Below are 15,922 nucleotides of genomic sequence, written 5' to 3'. Positions count from 1 at the left end.
TTGACGATTGCGTGCCCTGTTTTGTGTCCTTCGGATATATGCAGAGCGCCCAGGTTCCATGCAAGGGGAGACGCGCTGCGTTCCGTCGAGTGCGTGCAACGGGGCGGTGATTCACTTTGGCCCTCGGGCGGAGCAGTGAGGGGTATACTAAGAGGAAACTCGTGAAAAACGGCTCGCGATGTTCGGACGGCCTGTTGAAGAAAGATGAAAAATTTTCCCACGGCGGCAGCGCACAAGGGCCTTGGATTGCGACGGATGGATGCGAATCCAACCACGGGCCTTGATCTTATCAGATCCGGTTTTTATCAGATGATCAGATAATTCCCTCAGTCCAATCTCCACCGCGCTTTGTTCTTATGGGGCCTGCCTCCGTCCTCGCAGCGGCTTCATCCACTGATGGCCCAGACGGACATGATTTTAAATGAATCACGGTTGTCGCAAACTACTCGTCGGTCCATAGATCGGCCTTTATGCGGAGGGTTCGAGGCATTGGATTGGTTCATCGAGTTTTGATCGCCTCATCGAAACCTGGACCGGCTTGTAAGGGCGTATAAAACAAAATTGCATCAGCCCACGCTATCGTTGCCAAGAAGAGCCGGATTTTCCTCAGGACTCGTTTAAGAAGGTCCAGATCTGCACAAGAGACAAGCCGTCGGCTTGTCGTAGGATAAACGAGAGAGGGTGGAGAGGGAGCGTATCCAGAGTCTATTGAAAAGTAAAAGCTCTGAATTGTATCCCAAGGACCATAGACCATCATGATTGAGGCATTGTGTTCAGCAAACGTATCACCGATAGAGTCGGGGCCAATTCCTGGTTCATTACGCAATGAGAGATCCGGTCGACTGGGGACAAACTGCCGTGATCATCACCAAGACCCATGTGCAAACAGTAGTCACAGAAACCATCCCACCGTCGAGCTGGCAGGGTGTCAAATGGGCCCATGCATCCATGATTTGTACATGCCTGCTTGCGCTAGCTCGCAAGCTACACTGTGTACGGAGCGATGCCAGCCCGGCATTGGACCATGTTCATGTGTGCTTCTCCGCAAGACTCCATTGGGCGGCTGGTCTCGGGTCTCCTGCGATTCTCCAGCACGGAATCCGAGTTGATATAGGCGAGACTAAAAGCTTGTTCCTCGAGCCAGGCACCGGAGCGGCAAGTATAACTCCAGGCCCGTCCCACGGCTGAGCGACTCGAACGGCCCCTCCCACTTTCACAAGCTTTCCAGCAGCTCGCCCTAGCGTCGTCAGACAGACAGACAGCCACCACTAACAGCAGCTTTGCTGTGTATATTCTCAAGGGCATACAACACGAAAATCGAGAAATCGAGTCACTCTTTCTCTCCCTCTATTCACCTTTTTCTTTTTTTCCTTAATTTTCATCCTCTTCCTGCTCCTCTTTCATCCCCTGACGGAAGCGTTGCTCAATTGCCGTCAGCCTTCACCAGAAACGTCACCGTTCTTTCACCCAAAGCGGAAACATTACCTTTTTCGACGTCACCATGTCTCCCCACAGCGAAGTTACGCTCAATGAGACGCCAAACGGCAGCGAGCCAGCCACGCCAAACGGCAGTGAACAAGCTCACCACGGCGGCTTCGACAGCTCTTCGCCCTACATCATTGGTGCGACTGAGCAGAGCAGCAGAAGCCCCGCGCCGTTGACCAACGGACACCAGTCAGGGAGCAAGATGCACAAGAACAAGTCGCCCTACCTAGTTCAATCGGCCTCGGATTCCGAGTTTGACCTCATCTGCGTCGGATTTGGCCCCGCCAGTCTTGCTGTAGCTGTCGCTCTTCATGATGCGGTGGCTTCGGGCCAGCAGCTACTGCCCGGTGGCTCAACTCCCAAGATCTTATTCATCGAGAAGCAGAACCGCTTCGCCTGGCACGCGGGCATGCTCCTCCCTGGTGCAAAGATGCAAATCTCCTTCATCAAGGATCTAGCCTCCCTGCGAGATCCGCGGTCAGAGTTTACGTTTCTCAATTACCTGCACCGCAATGGACGGCTGGTAGACTTTACCAACCTGGACACCTTCCTGCCAGCACGCGTAGAGTACGAAGACTATCTCCGCTGGTGTGCATCATATTTTGAGCACTTGGTTCAGTACGGCCAAGAGGTGGTGTCTGTTTCTCCCGAGTTGAAAAAGGGAGACGCGGTCCGCACATTTGCGGTGCAGTCGCGAAATTCAAAGACTGGTGAGACGCTGACCTTCCGAGGCCGCAACGTTCTCATTGCCGCCGGTGGACAGCCAAATTTCCCAAAGAGCTTCCCTTCCAAGCATCCCAGGATCATTCACTCCTCCCAATATGCCTACATGGTACCAGAAATCCTTTCCAAGAAGGATGCTCCCTATCGTGTTGCCGTTCTTGGTGCGGGACAAAGCGCTGCAGAGATCTTCCACAACATCCAGACGTTGTATCCAAACTCAAAGACAGCGCTGGTGATGCGACCCGAGTTCCTAAGGCCCAGCGATGACTCTCCTTTGTAAGTTTACCGTGACAAAGTCCAGGCTAGGATGCTAACATTCTTCGCAGTGTCAACTCAGTCTTCAATCCCGAATACATTGACACGCTCTTCCCCAAGTCAGCAAGGCACCGCAACAACTTCTTGGCTGAGGCTCGGGCTACCAACTATGGTGTTGTCAGACTAAATCTCATTGAGGAGATGTATGAGCGTCAGTACGAACAAAAGCGAGACCTCGGCACGGATGAGAAGAAGTGGCCTCATAGAATCATGGGTGGGCGTCAGATCACTAGCATTGAGCCGCGGGAGGATAGCTTGGAGCTCAAGGTTCAGCACGTCTCAGACAGCGAGTTTGAAGGCTTTGTCGACCTTGTCGATGAAGAGACTCTTGAGGTGGATCTACTCATTGCTGCTACCGGCTACCAGCGCAATGCGCATGTCGAGATGCTTCGTGGCACCTGGGATATGCTGCCCAAGGCTTCACCAGTTGGCCAAGAGTATAACAAGGGCATCACCGGATGGAAGGTCGAGACCGACCAGGGTGAGCGCAAGTTGGCAGTTGGCCGAGACTACCAAGTCAAGTACAAGCCCGGATCGGTAGCAAAGGAGTCGGGCGTCTGGCTTCAGGGATGCTGCGAAGGCACTCACGGGGTAAGTCGAATTTATGTTCTTGGTGAGGGAAGCAGTGCTAACGGCAAGCAGCTGAGCGATACTCTCCTGTCGGTGCTGGCAACACGGTCAGCAGAGATTGTAAACTCCATCTTTCCCAGCAGCCAATGATGGATAAAAAACGAAAACGGACGCGGAACACATTAGATACCCACGAGAACGACCTTGGACAAAGTCAAGCGTTGAGATGGTTGAGGGTGAAATGTAGGTGGTTTTGAGGTTGTGGCAGATTGAGAGTTTTTCTTTGGCGGCGTAAAATCATTTTGTGACGGTAGGCTGCGATTTGTTAGCATCACATCACACATGTAGAGATTATGGCTTTTGGTCTATACAAACAGCAATAAGACATTGTTTTCCCTGGCACAGGTGGCCGTCACTTGGCGCGAGAGCGTGAGAAATGGTGATTTTTGCCTCAATTCTAGGGTAGGGCAGAGACGACGGACGACGGATTCGATGTCAGGATTGGATTGAACATTGTAGTTTGCTGCGTATTGCGTATTGCGTATTTGAGTGGGTTGTAGGATGTGAATCGAAAGATTTTCCACAGTCATTTTTGCCATCCAGATAAGCATTGACCTCTTGGCAGCTGTTTTGCTCTTTCCGGTGGCGGTTTCCTTTTGAACAGAGGGCTGCTCACATGATTTACTACGAGGTACTACAATACCTGTTCGGATGAACTTGTACAGCTACCCTAAACACAAACCACCAAGACTGCTTTTAGACACAACACAACAGATATTACCCCACAAAGCTGCAAAGAAAAGCAACATGTCTTCCTGTCATCCAGCATGAAAACGAAAATGCAGCTGGCCGATGGCAACATCATTTACAGTGGCGTTCCGAGCCGGTGCCAAGCAGCGTCGCCAGTGGTCGGCTGTTGAAGAAGTGGCACAAGCCAGCAATCGGTCTGCCATCAAGACTCGGGGCACAAGAGAATACTCAAGCTTTTGCTAGCTTTGACAGTGTTTATTTTTATCATTCACGCCCTTTCTTTTTCTGGAACTTAGCGAGAAAAGACTCGAGCGCTGTCCGCGGAGTTTTGCAAAACAGCGCAGCGCGATTACAATGGCCGCATGCCCGTGCTGTAATCAGGACGATGACCGAGATGGACGCGCAATATGGTGGATGCTTGGCTGCATGGTGACGCGAGTGCCCGTCTGGGAGACGTAATTCACCGTAGGCCTTGCGTGGGCAGCTGACAAAATAATCGTATAGGAGGATGAGGGAAAAAAGTGCACCGTGAAGCTGGGATTCTGGGAGCAAAGAGCAAACGGTTGGATTTCAGACAAAGAAGCATCGGCGTTGCCTTATATGTATAATTCATGTATGTGTAGGCGCATGTATGTTGCGGTCTTCTCACATTAGCAGCTCTGCCTAGCAGTGGCTGAGCAGGTACAGATTCCGTGCCAAGTGCATGCAAGATCCGAGGCTGTGCTTCCCGCAGAGCCCTATTGATCGCATGAGACGGTGCCTGGCAGCTTGTCTCCAGCTGGAGAGCCATGATGTTCAATTCCAATCCAAAAGGGGTAACCAGCGAGTGCTCCCACACGGCTCCATCTCGAAGCCCAAATCGGGCAGGTTGGGCAGATGGATGCGGGTGAGGCCGCGAAGACACTTGCGTAGCTGGATAGAGTGCATTCGTCACCGGGCGCTGAAAATAGGCATGGAATCAAAGAGACAGGGGTCCGCTAAGAAGAAAAAAATTGAACAATCCATGCTAATGGAACCCCTGTCAGATTTGACGTACAGTAGTAGCACTCGGCTTGTTAGTGTAAACCGCATTGACGACTCTAGACGGTAGAGCATCAACAACAAGATGCAGCCAATCGAGGCCCAAGGGAGTCTCCGGTAGCCGCTGGACTCGGGTGGGGGAACTGACGACACCCTGGACAGGAGCTGAGCCCTATCGGAAAAATGGACAGTCGCTGCTAGTCCCTGTGAGGTCAGAATGGAACGGTGCAGTTGCTGTCTGCCATTCTGGGCACATATTATATGGGCACATACACGTATTGGGGTGGGAGAGGCTGGCTGTTGTCCCGATATTCAAGGGTTCAGTACCCAGATAGGAGGAGTAGCCCTGACACTGGTACTGAGGCGGCGATGCTGCTTGATACTCCAGTTTGCATTCATTGTAGAATCAAGAACAATATAGAGTAAAATAATAAAATAATTCAACATCAACAACAATAGTACCGTGTAATTTCCACAGACTCCGTAGCCCAGCCCCAGCACGGCACGGCACAGCCCATTGATACGAGCAATCCGTGGCCATCCAGTCCAATGCCCCCTAAAACGAATCCAAGTGCCACTGAAACTCTGCCGCCGATGCCACTGATGCCAGGCCCGGGCTGCCACTAACAACCTAACTCACCAAGCTTACGCACTCTATCGCTAGCCACCGGATCCTGTTCCCATATCGCCCACTTTTTAGCCTCTCCCCGCGCTCGACATCAAACACGAGCAGAGCCAAGATCAGATCAAAAGAACCAGGACCCCAGCCTTGCGACGTGCGAGGCGGCTTTCGCATGACGATGAGACACAGACCAGACCAGCCTCTTGCCAGGGCGGTGACGGAGACGGAGACGGGCTGCGAATCGCTCGCTATGAATCATCATCAAATCAACGCCGTCGGCCAATCCATCCAATCTGACAGTCTCCAATCGAGATACTGCCCGGCGAATCTCGTGTCCGGCCGGATGTGACCAAGGCGGGTCGGCCGAATATTGCTATTCCTGGCCACTCGGCTGCTCTGCTGCTCCCCTTGACCTTGAACCTGGTGAGGCCATCGTGATTGTGACTGACCAAATCGACAAGCGCACATACGCACGCATACGTACGTCCCACGTACTGCCGTCGCGGGCCGCCGCCAGGCCCACCAGCCTCGCGCCGCGACTAAGAACTTCGGGACAAGGCCAGAGAGGCATATAGCCGGGCGTATATGTCTGTTGCTTTGCTGCTGCTTTGCTGAGTCTGAGGCTGGGTGGCTAGCATAAACACTCCTGGCTGGATCCAGAGCATCTCTCTCTCCCCCTCTCGCCCCTGATCTGACGCTGTCGTTATCACCACCACCACCACCATCATCACCAACTATGCAACTCGACAGCGGCAGTGACAGCAGGCGGCCCTCGAGCCAGCGGCTGCCCGTCAACCCTCGCCGTCACAAAGTGGCCCCCGAGCACCGCAAACGAGTTGCCACTGCGTACTTCTGCCTTTCTCCTGAGATTCAGCGTCTTTGCTAACCCAGCCCAGATGCAACAGCTGCAATGTTCGAAGGGTCAAGTGTTCTGGCGGAACCCCCTGTTCGCAGTGCTCCGCCTCCAACCGCGAGTGCATTTACCCCGTTCCCCTCGAAAAAGTCAACGTCCCGCGCGCCGAGCTGGAAGAGCTGCGGAAAAAGGTCGAGCTCTATGAGCGGGCGCTTCAAGAGGCCATTCCCGACCCCTCCAGGCGACAGGAGCTTATCAACCTCGCCTCTGCCACGCCAGAGGGGCTATCGCCATCTCCCAGCGCCTTTAGCCCCAGCCAGTCCCTTCTCTCTGAGGGCAGCAGCCATCTCCAGGGTGTCCCCTCCGTCAAGCCTGAGCCGGAAGATGAACAGACACCCGGCCACCTTGTCCAGGATCTCAGTGACACAGTGGGCTACCTTGGAGAGACCAGCGGCGCTACATTTCTCGATCACTTAAAGGAGCTCCTTGGGGCTGTGCTGCCTCTCACACAGGTGGAACCGCAGCTGTCTCAGGGGCAGGATGGAAGTGCCCTCTTGTCCAGTCTGGGGAGATACTACACCGCAGACTCTCGCCCGCTGGTCGATCGAGACTCAAAGCCAATATCGTTGCCCTCCAGCGAGGATCTTGCCGCTCTATTGTCCAAGCTCAGATATCTGATCCAGGACGGAAATGGCGAATGGCCCAGCGGCGGCATCTACTGGTTTGGAGAGCTCGACATTCTTCCCACTCAGGCTGCCTCTCCGTCATCCGCCCCGGAGGCGGACATGAATGAATTTCGTCACTTGGCATTCTACCACGCCGCTCTGGCCAACATTATCCGGGCCGGCACCTCATCAAAAGAGGCGCTCAACAGTGCGTCGACGCCCTCACTCAGTGAAGCGTACTTTGCCGGTGCTGCCATACTCGTGGGCAATCCCCTAGACGTAACACGTTGTTGTACAATTGGCGATGTTGCTACTCTCTGTCTCATGTCAGCCTATCTGATTGAGATGAATAGACGAGATGCCGCCTATATGCATGTCGCGGCCGCCATGCACATTTGTATCATGCTAGGCATCCATCGAGGGGTCGCTGATGAAAGGGGGAAGCGAGTGTTTTGGACCGTATATATTCTGGACCGATGGTTGAGCTGTCTGATGGGACGGCCACACATAATCATGGACGGTGCCATCCGGATCCAGTTGCCTGCCGATGCTCCGTGAGTTGCGAATCAATTTCTTTCCCAAAGGTAGGCTGCTAACTTGCTGTTATAGGTCGATGCCGCCCGCTGCGGGACTCAGGGCTCACGTCGAGCTTTCGCGGATTTCCGGTTATGTCGTTTGTAACACGTATCGAATCGCTCCGTGGGAAGCAGTCAGAGGAGGAATGCCCACACAGCCCGACAAGGCCATTTGGATGTTGCAACAGTGGCAGTTGACTCTTCCACCTCATCTGCAACTCTCTCCTGACGGGCTCAGCAATGACCCTGCCTGCTGCCTCCTCCACATGAGGTACAACATGCTTCTCATTCTGGCCATCCGGCCGCTATTCCTCGGTGCCGTCAAGAGGTCGATAGCCAAGCGTCTGATGGTGCGGACAACCGAGACTAACATGATGTACTCGGAGCATCTGACGCTGTGCATTACGGCTGCGCGCCGCAACATTCGTCTTGGACGACAGTTGGCAGCACTCAACCTCAGCCGGAAGTCGCCGCTGCACGCAGAACAGCATTACTCGTTTAATGCCACCGTGTGCCTCATTCTGGAGGACCTGATATCCGATGAAGAAGTGTCGGAGGAGGAAAGAGAGGCAAGAAGCAACGACATCATGTTTGGGGTCCAGCTGGAAGAAGACGGCATCACCAACTTTGGCCAGGCTTCGTCAAACTCTCTGCGGCATCTCTGGGCCCTAGCACGGAGGTTGATGGACTCGATGGTGCAGAATCAGGAGTTGAACAATGCCGGGCTAGCTGGGCAGAGATTTGCCCCGCCGATGATGACGACGCCTACGGACTACTCCATGCCGGTCCTGCAAACCGGCGAAGACCATGCCCTTTACGACGAGCTGGTGGCCTGGGTGGACGATGAGTGGCCGCCCATGTACAATACAGGCCTGTTTAGTGGATTCATGCAGTGATGGGAAGACGGGAGGAAGTTTTTTTTTTTATGTTTTATTTTCCCTCGCAAGGCTGATCTATTATCTGATCGATCGAGGATGGTGCATGGCGATAATGACTTTTCTATACCACCACGGCAGTTTTTTTTTTGTTTTTTCTTTTGTTTTAAAAGCATTCAATGGTAGATACAGACTACATTCAAAAGGATAAGCAATGAATAAAAGTGAAAATAAACAAACTGGTGGATGTGCATAAGCGTGCAGGTTAATGACTACTATTTCGGGGAATTTCCGTAGATATCACCACCAGTTCGGAGATAGTGTTTCTGCCCCTGCATTTTCAGCCAGCGAAATCACATTCCAATACGCGGAGCTGAAGGTTGTATCCTTTTGCAGTTTACTGCCAATTGGTGACTTGCACATTGTTGCTAAACTGATTTGAGCCGAGTACAAATCGGATGAAAATATATATATATTTAAAGTATAAAGAATCTTTTTAATTAACTAGGTGATTTCTCATAATTCTCATCCCTTATGGCAGATGGATGAAAAACCATTAATATTACCTTTTGTATTAAAGTATGTTGTGCTTCAACGTGATGTCATGTCATGCCACTCCTCCCCAAAAGACGACTAAACTCCAACCGTCAACCGCATTGAAAGCTTCACCACTCAACTCTTTCAATGCATTTTACAATACCCAGATTCCAACCAATTCTTCACAAGAAAATAACCATGTCGCAGTTGGCCAAAAAAGCTGTGGCGGTCAGCTTCATCTTTCAGTTTCCAGAGGGCAATGATTCGAATAAGCCGCGGGTGGCATTGTTTCGTCGGAGCGGGGAGGTGAATACATATCAGTATGGCTCAATAACTTCACATTGGATCCCCATTCCTCATGAGTATTCATCACTGCTACTAACGAAATTTTATGAACAGGCATAAATACGCCCCCATCTCAGGCGGTGTCGAAGTCTCAGACGCATCCCCCCTCGCAACCGCCTGGCGCGAACTCCATGAAGAAACCACCCTCACATCATCTTCTCTACGGCTCTTCCGACAGGGCAAACCGTATTCCTTTACGGACCCCTCTGTAGGCCGCATATGGACCATCAATCCCTTTGCATTCATCCTGAAACCCGCTGGCGAAGAGAAAATCACGATTGATTGGGAGCATGAGGGGTACAAGTGGTTCGATCCCGATGAAGTCACTGACGATGAGTCTTTTCAAGGAGTGCCCCGCCTTAAGGAGAGTTTGAGGAGGGTGTGGTTTGACATTGATCTTGGTAAGGACGCTGGCGGTGTTCTGGCAGCTGGACTGAAAACACTTCAAGAGGACCATGAGAGCGGCGCGAGACAATTGGCGTCTACAGCACTGGACATATATCTCGACGTGATTCCCCGAATCGACACAAGCAATCGAGACACATGGTGGAAGAACATCCAATTCACAGCATGGCATCTATGGAAAAACGGCCGAGAAAGCATGGGCGCCCCCATCCTCAGCGTCGTCCTCTCCAGCCTCTCTCTCATCGAACAACATCTCCAATCCTCCTCCACCCAAAGCTCCCTCTCAAAAGAACTCCTCGACGAAATCTGCGCTGCAATCAAAAACCTCGCTCAGCAAAGACACCAATCAGCATCCAAAATCGCAACCGCATTCTCCTCATTCCTCGACGAAACTTTCCCCTTCCCACCAACCAAGTCCCTCAAAATCGTCACTCTGTCATCCAGCTCGACAATCACAGCATCAATCTCGCTTATTCTCGAATCAGCTTCTCGCCCTCTTGACATACACATCCTCGAATCCCGCCCCCTCTTCGAAGGCGTCTCCGCCGCACGCCGCTTCTCCTCCCTCATCCAAACCAACCACAACAACAGCGAGAACAAAAGCAGCATCACCATTCACACAGACGCAAGTTCCGCTCTCGCCTCCAAAGACGCACACGTCCTCCTCCTCGGCGCAGACCTCATCGACAAAGCCGGCAACGTGAGCAACAAAACCGGTTCGCTCCCCGCCGTGCTCGCCGCCAAACACGTCTCTCCAGACATCAAAGTCGTCGTGTTATCAGAAAAGGAAAAAGTGCTGCCGTTTGATCCGCCGGGCCATGAGGAAAACGACAGCGAGGAGCTCATCCGCGGGTGGAAAGGAACACTCGGTCCGGATGTGGGATTGCAGGGCGTGAGTGTCACAAATGTGTATTTCGAGTGGGTGCCTGCGAGGCTGGTGGACGTGTATTTGACAGAGGATGGCGTCGAGGGCACGGAACATGTTGAAGCGTGGGCGCGGGAGGTGCAGCAAAAGGCTGGCCGGTTCTTTGACCATCTTTGATCTGATCTGTGTATATACATGTGCATAACTATGCGTTCTTTTCCAGGTGACCAACCATCAACATCATCAAACCAGCTATATGCAAACTATGATGGCTCCCCCTCGCTTCCCTCTTGCTGCTTCACGCTCATGCTCGCCAACTGACTCTGCAACCCCCGTTTACCAACCCTCATAGCAAACTCCAGCTCCCTCTCTTCCTCTCTCAACCTTGCCTTGCTCGCCGCCACATCCCTCTCCCTTCTCCTCCTCTGCTCCTCCACCATCCGATTCCGCTCCTCCAACGCCTTCTCCCGCCTCTCCTTCGCCTCCCGCGCCTTCTTCTGCTCCTCGTCCTCTGCCGCAGAGCTAGGGTCCTGAGGAGGTGGCGGCAGCGTCTGCACATACGCCTCGACCAAAGGATCGCGAATCTTGGGCTCGAGAGATATATACCGTAGATCCGTCAAGACTTGCGCAGGCAGTCCGTTTGCTAACGACTTGTTATTAAGGAGATGCACCGGCTGCGCTCTAAGCAAAGCAGTAAGATCAGACTTGAGCGTAGCCTGAGGCATCTTGAGCCGATTAATGTGCTCTCTGTACGCCTTCTCGCGATCCTTGTCCGACAGCTTCATGTCCTTCATGGGATCCTCCTTTTTGTACTTTCTTTTAAACTCGGGCCAGTACAGCTTCGGCGAGGCCTTTTCCTGCAAAAACGCCATAAAGGCAATCTTGGGATCCTTCTTCTCCTGCTTGGCCCTCTGTTCCTTGAGCTCAGCGATCCTTGCCCGCGTCCATTCGTCCCAGCACTCTTTCCGCGCCTTTGTCGTGCTGAGCGCCGTATACCGCGGGTCATCGACCATTTTGCCGTCCTCTAGCAGCTTCTCCCACGAGCTATAAGGATTGATGTTGAGGTCGATGAGCATGTCCTGAAACAGGAACTTGGCGTCCTCTTCTGAAAATTCCACACCCTCTGCGCCTTCGGGCCAGTCCTCCATGTTGCCGTCGTCGTAGTCTCCCGGTTCAAGGCCATAATCTTCGCCCATGGCTTGTAGTTGAGCCGCAATATCCGCTTCTGTAAATTCGAGGGGTCCTTGGTCTTGTTCATCCGTCATCTCGGTACGTTGTCGCTTCGATGGGTGCTCACTCTCGTCCTCGTCGCCGTCTTCGCCCTGGCCCTCGTCATCGGTGACCTCAATCTCAACCTCTTCGTATTCATCGCTATCAAAGTCTGGACCCTGAGCAGCCGTCTCTTCAACAACCTTGCTCTCCTCTCTCTTTGGTTCACCATCCTCCGCTTCGCCTCCCTTCTCCTCGTCTGCAGACTTGTTCTGTATTCGCTTCTTGTCCATTTCCAAGATGGCGGGCATGAGCTTCTCAGGTATGCGCCAGTAGCTCGCATTCTTGACCGGATTGTAGACGAAGCGTCGCGAGTATTTCGTATACACCAGAATCCACGGCTCGCAGCCTGGAATAGCTTCTTTTCTCCTGGGCTTGTCCACGGGCTGAGGCCGCGGCCGGTTCTCGAAACCGCCTCGACCACCAAAGCCGCCCCTTTGTGCCTGGGGCGGCGGCTGGTTGAACTGCGCCACGTATGCATTTGCGACATTGGGATCGGATAGATTGGGTACGGCAGCGTATGGAGAGTAAGAGGGTTCTGGTGCGGGCTGAGGCAGCTGGCCGGGTCGTTTATACGTGGATTCTTTGGTTTCGGCATTGTAGTAGTACGAGTGGCCAGTCGGGGCCTTGTGTTCGGTCCAGCCCGGCGGCAGGGGCGCCAATTGCGCTGGCTTGTGAGTCGATTTGAGCATCTTGGCGACGCTATTGAGTATGGTGTAGGCGCAGAGGTGGTGGGTGGATGTTGTTGGGTATGGATGTTGAAAGGGAAGAGGAAGAAAAAGTTGATGCTGGAGCTGGAGATGCAGCAGCAGCGCCTGTCGGGACGGATTCCGCGTTTTAGCGCTGTTCCAGAAGCCAGAGCTCCCTAGCGCGTTCAGTTACTGGGGGCTTGACGCGCTGGGGGCACTGCAGGAATATATTGTTAGGCGGGGCAGCCCTTGTAAGTGAGCTCTCATGCAACCAAATTGAGTAAACCATCAAAACTTGGTTCATGAAATCGTCATCAAACCACTGCAGTCCACATTAGACGACTATATATGATGGATTACAATGTCATGTTCCATTTGAATGCAGGGCTCAAGCTATATAAACTCTTTCAAAGTAAATATAGTCATCAATTGTTCTGCAGTCCCAGCTTTGCAACCAATGCCTCTGCGATGTCCTTTGCAAACCCTCCATCATTTACATGCCTTTCATCCTCAACAATCTTTATCCCACTTCCGCTCAATCCCGACTTGACCGCATCAAACAACGCCTTATCTGCCTCTTCGTTCTCGAATGGCCCCCCAGGAACAGCAATCATACTGACTCCCCCCTTGGGAATCCACACTTCAATCATGTCCGGCCTCTTAGTCTTGCTGAGCTTCCGAGCAATAAACGCTCCAATCTCACGACACTCATCCGGCGACGTCCTCAGCAGCGTAATAGTTGGATTGTGCTCATATATGACTCTTCCCTCATGCTTCTCCGGCATCGTGTTTCTCGGCCCAAAATTGACCATATCAAGCGCCCCCAGAGAGACAATATTCGGCAAACCAGTCTCAACGGCAGCGTCCAGCCTCCCCTCTCCGGCTGACAAGACGCCGCCAACCAGGTGGTCGCAAATCTCCGTCGTGGTGAGATCAATGACTGCGTCGAGCTGGCCCTCGCGAATGAGCCGCTCCATTGCTCTTCCTCCAGTGCCGACGGCGTGAAAAACATATGTTTCGACGGGGTAGTTTGACTCGAGATGTGAGCGAATGGCATCAACTCCCGGCGTTGTCACGCCAAACATGGTGATGCCCACCCGCCACTTCTTCATACTCGTAGCCTCTTCCGCTGCATCTTTTGTTTTTCTATCGCGCCTAGTAGCGTACGAGAGAGCGGCATTTGCAATCGACGCCCCGGCATTGCTGAGAATGTCCCGCAGGATGGGATTCAGGCCGGCAACGTCGACAACAGAATGCATCAGGGTAATGTCCGTCTCGCCTACAACGGGTCTGGTATCGCCGCTGGCCATTGTTGAAACGATGAGCTTGGGAAACCCAACAGGAAACACATCCCTCATGACGGCAGCAGAGAGCGATGTCCCATTGGAACCTCCGGCGGAAATAATGCCGTCGATGAGGCCCTGATGATAGAGTTTCCGCACAGCTTGAGAGGCACACTCGGACATGAGCGTTACGAATTCTCCTCTGGTCAAGTCTGATATACTGCTATCCTTGCCGTTGACATACTTGGACAAGAGCTCGGCCTGGGAGATGGTAATGGCATCGTGGACACACGGATCCCGCCCGACGTCTATGAGAATCGTCTTGACTCCAGCGGTTTCTTCCACCCTGTCGCGAAGAAAGAGAAGCTCCTGCAGCTTGGTATCGCAGCTCCCGATGATTGCTACCGAGGCCATTTTGATTGTAGAAAGAATGGTAAGATCAATGGAATTGCTTACAGCAAGAGGAGATGCGGGGTATGCATGAGGTTTACGCCATGTTATAAGATCAAATTCCAATGTCTCAGATCCGAGGCTGTTTGTGCTTCCTCAATCCCACAAACTAACCCATGATGCTCACAATCTCAATGAGAGGCACAGTGGCAATGCGTGACGGTCACTTGAGTTTCGGTTGGTGGAGACCCGATCTGACATCAACAAGCTCAAGCTCACGACTATTCCCTGCTAGTCCCCGCCGAGTGTCCAGTTCCGGCCAAGGGCTGCTGTGATATGACGATACGGGTTCATGGATCCAACAAGCGGTGGTCTTGACAAGCTGGAGCCAGTCAGACAAGGTGCTTGCAATTGAACTGAGTCGGAGCTGTTCCCAATTCACCCCCATCTTCATCTTCATCTTCATCTTCGTCTACCTAGACTATGGCTCCCCCCACAGACAGAGACAAGATCCTCGCCGGCCTCAGGGCCCGAATCGCCGCCGGCAAGTCCATCGTCGGAGCCGGTGCCGGCATTGGCCTGTCCGCCAAATTCATCGAGGCCGGCGGCGGCGACCTCATCATCATCTACAACAGCGGGCGCTTCCGCATGGCCGGCCGCGGGTCACTATCCGGCCTGATGCCCTACGGAGACGCCAACAAAATCGTGGTGGAAATGGTATGTACGGGATGCTTCACACCCTCGCTCTTCTTTCATGTGATAAGATAGTTATGTACTTACAACAAGTCAATGGTAGGCCAATGAAGTTCTCCCCGTGGTCAAACACACGCCCGTCATCGCCGGCGTCTGCGGCACAGATCCCTTCCGCAACATGCCCACGTTCCTGAAGCAGCTCCGCGACCTGGGCTTCGCCGGCGTCCAAAACTTCCCCACCGTCGGCCTCATCGACGGGCAGTTCAGGGCAAACCTCGAGGAGACGGGCATGGGGTACGACTTGGAGGTCGACATGATCCGGGAAGCTCATTCACTCAACTTGCTCACCACGCCGTACGTGTTCAACGTCGAGGAGAGCAGGAAGATGGCTCGTGCCGGTGCGGATATCCTCGTTGCGCACATGGGCCTTACGACGAGCGGCTCTATTGGTGCTACGACGGGAAAGACGCTGGATGAGTGTGTTAAGCTGATTCAGGAGATTCGCGACGCGGCTGTTGAGATTAACCCGGATGTCATTGTGCTGTGCCACGGAGGTCCGATTGCAGCGCCGAAGGATGCCGAGTATGTTCTTAGCCGGACAAAGGGCGTTCACGGGTTTTACGGAGCGAGTTCGATGGAGAGATTGCCGGTCGAGACGGCGATTACAGAGATTACAAAGAGCTTCAAGGCTCTGAAGCCCAAGTTGTGAGCTCCAGGTATCAAGATAATAATTTGGTTGTATATGTGGTGGCGATGGGTGCATCTATATCAAAACGTGGGGGTTAGCCACAGAACCTCCAGCTACATAAAATGCTTCAATTATAAAAAAATGAAATGCGAACCATTTTCTTCTTGAAATCTCATTCTCTATTTAATTATAATTAATTCATGCAATTGGGTACAGGTATACGCCCGTCAACATCGACTCCATCCCAATTACGCGTCCCTCGGACACTTCACCGAAGCCGCTCATCCCGCCTACCCTGCACTCCA

General features: G+C 52.9%; 5 protein-coding genes across 5 annotated transcripts; 3 read left to right on the top strand and 2 right to left on the bottom strand.

Moving 5' to 3' along the window:
• Positions 1-1,501: 1,501 nt before the first annotated feature.
• Positions 1,502-3,243, top strand: M431DRAFT_485653 (hypothetical protein; the record flags this gene model as incomplete). The annotated part of the gene is made up of 2 exons (XM_024916307.1): positions 1,502-2,484; positions 2,535-3,243. The coding sequence occupies 2 exons, from the start codon at positions 1,502-1,504 to the stop codon at positions 3,241-3,243; spliced, it is 1,692 nt and encodes a 563-aa protein (XP_024770632.1).
• A 2,978-nt stretch (positions 3,244-6,221) lies between these two features.
• Positions 6,222-10,782, top strand: M431DRAFT_8988 (hypothetical protein; the record flags this gene model as incomplete). The annotated part of the gene is made up of 4 exons (XM_024924075.1): positions 6,222-6,331; positions 6,382-7,557; positions 7,613-8,437; positions 9,390-10,782. 4 exons carry the CDS (start codon positions 6,222-6,224, stop codon positions 10,780-10,782), a joined length of 3,504 nt encoding a protein of 1,167 aa, XP_024770631.1.
• A 43-nt stretch (positions 10,783-10,825) lies between these two features.
• M431DRAFT_248490 (hypothetical protein) lies at positions 10,826-12,839 on the bottom strand. Its single transcript, XM_024913763.1, has one exon. The coding sequence runs from the start codon at positions 12,564-12,566 to the stop codon at positions 10,869-10,871; it is 1,698 nt and encodes a 565-aa protein (XP_024770630.1). The 5' UTR covers positions 12,567-12,839; the 3' UTR covers positions 10,826-10,868.
• Positions 12,840-12,854: 15 nt separating this feature from the next.
• On the bottom strand, positions 12,855-14,444 carry M431DRAFT_511830 (hypothetical protein). Its single transcript, XM_024919743.1, has one exon. It carries the CDS (start codon positions 14,258-14,260, stop codon positions 12,989-12,991), a length of 1,272 nt encoding a protein of 423 aa, XP_024770629.1. The 5' UTR covers positions 14,261-14,444; the 3' UTR covers positions 12,855-12,988.
• Positions 14,445-14,719: 275 nt separating this feature from the next.
• On the top strand, positions 14,720-15,638 carry M431DRAFT_94914 (hypothetical protein; the record flags this gene model as incomplete). The annotated part of the gene is made up of 2 exons (XM_024924631.1): positions 14,720-14,953; positions 15,033-15,638. 2 exons carry the CDS (start codon positions 14,720-14,722, stop codon positions 15,636-15,638), a joined length of 840 nt encoding a protein of 279 aa, XP_024770628.1.
• Positions 15,639-15,922: the final 284 nt, after the last annotated feature.

The sequence above is a fragment of the Trichoderma harzianum genome, assembly GCF_003025095.1.
Source record: "Trichoderma harzianum CBS 226.95 unplaced genomic scaffold M431scaffold_13, whole genome shotgun sequence".
NCBI classification, from domain to species: domain Eukaryota; kingdom Fungi; phylum Ascomycota; class Sordariomycetes; order Hypocreales; family Hypocreaceae; genus Trichoderma; species Trichoderma harzianum.
Note: the sequence above shows the minus strand (reverse complement) of the source record. Positions and strands in the feature narration are given on the sequence as shown.